This window comes from Macadamia integrifolia, chromosome 2 (assembly GCF_013358625.1).
Source record: "Macadamia integrifolia cultivar HAES 741 chromosome 2, SCU_Mint_v3, whole genome shotgun sequence".
Taxonomy (NCBI): Eukaryota; Viridiplantae; Streptophyta; class Magnoliopsida; order Proteales; family Proteaceae; genus Macadamia; species Macadamia integrifolia.
This window is the reverse complement of record NC_056558.1, coordinates 43044469-43050468: the sequence shown is the minus strand read 5'-3', so window position 1 is coordinate 43050468 and position 6000 is coordinate 43044469. Positions and strand designations below refer to the sequence as shown.

At 35.3% G+C, this 6000-nt stretch overlaps 1 protein-coding gene across 2 annotated transcripts in view; it reads left to right on the top strand.

Moving 5' to 3' along the window:
* The first annotated feature begins 2767 nt into the window (after positions 1-2767).
* LOC122066489 (myosin-15) overlaps positions 2768-6000 on the top strand; it is a 48912-nt gene continuing 45679 nt past the window's right edge. The window contains exons 1-2 of one of the 2 annotated variants that reach the window (XM_042630314.1): positions 2768-3247; positions 3359-3502. In XM_042630314.1, the coding sequence (XP_042486248.1) occupies positions 3128-3247; positions 3359-3502 (264 nt within the window). In that variant the 5' untranslated portion in view covers positions 2768-3127. The remainder of the gene's footprint in view (positions 3248-3358; positions 3503-6000) is intronic. The other variant, XM_042630305.1, reaches the window with a different exon arrangement.

Below are 6000 nucleotides of genomic sequence, written 5' to 3'. Positions count from 1 at the left end.
CTTTTTTTTTTTTTTAAATAAAGTACTAAAATGTAATGTTGGTAAAAAAATAATGTACTCGTTCAAAATACATGGACTTTTTACCGCCACCTCTCCCAAAAAAACACCCCTTAAAAAAAAATGTTTGTTTTAGTGAAAATATATAGTGTTGGTTCAAATATAATGTACTTGTTTAAATATATGTGGACCTTTTACTCCCCACTCCCCCTCCCCCATCCCCCTCAAAAAAAAAAAAAATTTTTGAAAAAAGGAAAACAAAAAGATGTGTTGAATTCCATGTTAGATAAGCTCAATTAAATGGTAGTTATATATGTAATATCAGAAAGCGATGTTTATGAAAATCACAAGACAAGTATGAGTCATTCATTTTTTAATTCAAACGTTTATTCATACTTAGAGTTTTAATTAGGAGATTACACAAAAATGTCTAGACTAGAGTACAAATGCAAATGTATGGATATATACAAGATAAGTGCCATTACAAAAGAGGTAATTTGAGTCAATTGGGCTTTGTAATTTGATATGTGGTTAATTTAGATATTGTTCCGTCTATCCAACAGTGAAAAAAAAAAATACCTTATGGCAACTAAAAAAAATAAAAATTGTAACAATAATAAATCATCTTATTTTAAAGTACTCAAATGTAATGTCGGTTCAAAGATAATGTATTTTTTTTTTTAAAATGTGGACCATTTTTTTTTTTCAATAAACCATAAGCAACTGCCCATGGTTCATATGTGTTGCATTCCATTTTAGGTCAGCTAAATTAAATGTTATTTAAATAGATCCAACTACCTTTATCAAGAGGTGTTTCCTTACAATACACATGATACGATAATGGAATACTAGCCATACAATCGATATGGGCTCTAATCGAAGACCTATGCATCTGTATGATAGGTGGGACCGGTGGGGTCACGTCAGGGAACGCTTGTGATCAAAATTCAAAATTTGTACGATAGATGTGGATGGTTTGGATTGACACTTCCAATAATGGAAGGGATATACACATATGGTATGACATACTGGATAACTTAACTATGTTCTATTAACTCATTTTAAAGTTGACAAAGCCACCAAAATCGATGAAGGCACTCTCATCGTACTATATGCTATATCTCGCCATTCGACTTTGGCCAAAATTGGATTCGCTGGCTTAAAAAATAAAGAGTTATTAGATATCATCGATCGATGGATGAAATTTTTGTCCTTTCACTTATTTGATGATTTGAAAATTGGATCGAGGCTACGTTTGGTAGTTATTTAGAAAAATATTTTTAACGTAAAAAAAAAAAAAACATAATAAAACTTTTGATGCCAACTTGGTATTTTAATGAAAAGGGGGGAAAAAGCTAGAACCGCAAAATGATGGAATGTCAAAACTTTGTTTCGTCATTTCAGTTTCGTTTAAAAAAAAAAAAATGAACAATTAGGATAATCATTTCTAAAACAGGTTCACAAAACACCTTCTTTTTTTTTTTTATGTTTTTTAATAACAACATTTTGACATAGAAACTGAAAATTCAGTCTTCTATATAAAAGTTGTTTCTGGAACTGAATGACTACCAAACGTAGCCTGAGTTTTCTATTAATGCTTTGTCGTGTACATAAGCGCTTTCCTGTCTATATATTTTCTCTTTATAATATTTATGTTGGAGGGTACTCTTCACACGAAACAAACAAATCTGCATTCCCACGCAAGAGACCATTGTCTTGCATCTCATTGGCACTTGATGCTTATAGAATTTTCCCTCCCTTACAATTTATATAGGGATAAGAATACCTGTACTATTGCACTGAGAGAGAGTGCACCAATGAACCACAACAAAATGGCATGTTACTCGTGTCTCATAGAATCTTTTCCTTAATTTGAGCATGTCATAATTTGCTAGCCAATGTTTTAGAAATTGGGATCGAAATTTGTTGGATTGTCGGAATCAATCTCAATTAACATCAAAATCAACCCCGATGTGACTGATTGAAATCAACCAATCTCTGTATGGAAGCTATAAGATCAGGGCTTATACTGCGTTTGGTAACGTTCCATGTTAAAAACGAAAATTTTTGTTTATGTGTCAAAATGTCATTTTTTTTTTTGGAACAAAACTATGACGACGGAACTACCTTTTGTCGTTCCATAAATTATCAATTTAAAAAAAAAACATTTTGGTAAAAAAAAAAAAAAAAACAGCACACCATAAATGCGTCAAACACTTTATTCCATTTTTCGTTCCCATAGAATGAAAAAACTCAAAAAATGTTTTTTTAGAACATTACCAAATGATGCTTAATGATTTTGGTCCAATATGGATCAGAATCGGCTGACACCAATCCAGACTTGGATTCCGAGTTTTTAATCTCACTGCCTGTGGAGCAAAAGAATGAAGAATCACAGGACAGAAAATGCCAACGAATGTATGGTTTCATTTGGAATAGTCCAGCCGTCAACCATTAAAATACGCTTATTAGCTTATATACGTTGATGATAAAGGAAATCTCATCCTCCCATCAGTGGCACGATTACAGTATATTATTTCTTCCCAGAAAAGATTCAGTGTCATTTTCGTTATTATAGCAAAACACCAAGGGTCATTTCACTTTTCGTTAATTTCAGAAGTTCGAATGCGTGTAGGCGGTGTAGTTACCCGCGTGCCGATATCACTTCCGTTTGTTATTACTTAAAAGAGAAGAAAACGATACTCTCTCTAACAGTGGCTCTGTTTTAAAAACTTGGCAGAAGCGGACAAGGAACAGTTTCAAGGGGATAAGCAAATAATCTTCATTTCCTTAATTCTTAATCATCAAATACGAATAATTAAGGTTTCTGTAATCTCTATTTTTGATTTTTGATATATTTTTTTTTAAAGTTTACGTGTCAAATACGATCGAGAAAGGGTATCCGGAGATTCTTCCAATTTGACTATCCGCTTACTCAATCTATTAGGGCGGGAAGTTAAAGAAAAACCAAATATGCTCGTAAATCTCTCGTTCTAGGGTTCTTCTTCTTGTTTTGGTTGGAGCTTAGATTTCAAATCCTTCTCATGTTCTTCTTCGAGTTAAGCTCTGGTTCTGCGGAAGAATTTGTTGGGCTTTAGATTCTGCCGTTCTTTGTTAGGAAGCAGCGAAGATGAGTTTCCGCAAGGGCTGCAACGTCTGGGTTGAAGACAAAGATTTGGCATGGGTAGCGGCGGAAGTAGTTGGCGTTTACGGTAAACAAGTTCAAGTCGTTACGGCTTCGAGACGGAAGGTGAGTCACATCAGGTTTCAACCAAATGGCCTGTCATTTCAGGGTTCATACTGCAATCTTTCTCTCTCTTTTCGACTCAATCAGATGATATGTGCAAATTTCGTCTCGCAGCTTTCGATTTCTAGTGATAAATTGCTTCTGAGGGATCCTGATGCCGACCATGGCGGAGTGGACGATATGACGAAACTAACGTACTTGAATGAGCCCGGAGTACTATACAATCTTTCTAGAAGATATGCTCTCAATGATATTTATGTAAGTGAACTTTGTCCCGAACGATGTTTATGTTAACTGAGTTGATTTGATTTTTCTTTCCCTGGGAGAACGGACTCCATTGCTGCTCTTGGTCACTTGTGAAGTTATGAATACGACCTACTTCAAGATGGAAAGTCGTTTTTTGAGATGCTTCTAGACATGTATTCGATTGTTTACTTTACTTGCCCATTGTTCAACACTGTCAATATGAGCACGGTTTTGTATGATCTCAGCGGGCAAAATTGAGTTTGTTTCAGATGTACTCGGTTCATCTGCCTTGGAACTGTCTAGTTTAAAGTTAACGCTATAACTGAGAGGTGTGGGATCTGGTCTGTCCAGCATCCCATCACTTTGTCTTTTTCATTTTTTCCCATAGTTTGAGCAAACTAGAGAATTTTAAAGTTTAACCATAATTTTGTCTAGGACTCAGATATCCCACACCAACATGGGGGGGGGGGGACATCCCTTGATGGGTGTACAACTTTCTCCTTTTCTTTATAATCCAAAGATGGCTAAAAGGAAGCAGTTCCAATGGTATAGATAGGGAAGGCATTTCTTATTCTCCATTTTTTCTGTGCGGCATGTAATCTGTGCCAATCTGAACTGTTGGATGGAAGAGTGCTTCCTGTATTAGCCACATTTAAAACTCACTCCTAAATCCTAATTTAATTGTAGGGCCTTCCATTTATTGTACTTTCTCTTGAAATTTAATGGTCAAGACTTGTCCAAAAGTTACTTGTTTACTTCGTTCTAACTCTCGTACTTGGCACAAGAATTGGGAAAGCTGTGACCTACTTGTCCCTAAAATTTGGGCCCTAGATGACTTGGGACTTGCCATGTGGCAGATAACACAGTAGGTATTGCGTTCTAAAGTGGTGGGAACCGATTCAACCTTCCCTTATTTGATTTGAATAAAAGATATCTGAATAGTTAGGTTTGTTATATAATTTCCAATAAAATCAAGCTGGAACAATATGTGAAGATATATCGTCTTTATCAAAAACCAAATAAAGGAATCGAGAAGTATTGACTTCTGTTCTTTGTTCAGTCATTAATCCATGTGAATGAAATGAATATTTATAATTGGAGGATCCTAGTAAAAAGAAATACAACACAAGACAGATAATGGCATAAAAAAAGTTTGGGAACAAAATATAAGAAGCAAACGTTGAAACCTAAGGTAATAAAAACCATTATAAGTGAATGATATAGATCATCTCCAGCCGGGGGGTGGCTAGAAACCAGCAAGAGTGAAGACACAAAACAGGAGAGAGAAAGTTAAAACCCCTGTTTCTCTCTCCTGTTTTATGTCTTGCTGGTCCCTCTCCAGCCACCCCCGGCTGGAGAGGATCTGAACCATTCTCAGAACACGTGTTCGGTATGCATTTTCAGAACGAATTCTGAGTCTAGCATGCACTCTGGAATGTCAAAATGCCTTTTGGTATTCATTCTCAATCCTCAAATCAGAGAACGAGTGGCATACTGGGAAAGTGCCTTTCATCCCAATCCATGTTAGGAGAGGTATCGTTTTCTTCTCTTAAACGTAATAACAAATTTAAGTGATATAGGCACACGGGTAATTACACCGCCTACATGCATTCGAACTTCTGAAATCAACCCAAAGCAAATGGCCCTTTTTTTAATTTTTTAATTTTTTAATTTTTTAATTTTTTAATTTTTTCATTTAACTTTAATAACGAAAATGCCACTGAATCTTTTCAGGTGGGAAATAATATGCTGTGATCGTGTGACCATTGGGAGGATGAAATTTCCGTCACCATCAACATATATAAGTTAATAAAAACCATTATTAAGTGGTGTGTTAAATTAACAAGTGTGGCTCATAAGAAAAATAGGTAAAGGACGGCATTACAAAACATCATAAAAAAAAAAAAAGAACAAAATATGGGAAAAACTCTTGTGAATGCAAATGAAAAATAAGAAGCAATTAAGAAACGAGTGTGAAAATTTGGAGAAGTGAAGGAGAAATAGCCTTACCATAACTTACCACTTTATTATAGTTTGCGACTCTGTAATAGTTTCTATGTTTTCATCTAAATATGTCTCATCTTGTCATAGTTATCAAGGCATCGCCTAGGAGAGAAGGTTGTTTCAGCCTGGACTGGCGCCTTGGTCACCTAGGCGACGCCTTGACGCTTTGTTGGTGTCGCCCTGATTTTTGCCTATCATCTATCGCCTTGGTTGCTTTGTCGCCTTCATAACTATGCATCTTATTCCCTCTTATGTTTTTTACTGTTTTACTTCCCAATATGGTGGACACTGTGGAAGTTAACTGTCTATTTTTACTTTCGTATAATAGCTTGGTTGAATTTCTTAATTTACTGAAAGATTATTCTTTAGATTATCGATAGAAAAATTTATGTTCTAGATACAAATGGAAAGAAAAGGTTGGTATAAGTGGTCTAAGTTGAGGTTTTGCTTTTGAATAATGGTGGTCTTGAGCTAGGACATTCACAAGTTTTTCATTGCCACTAGGA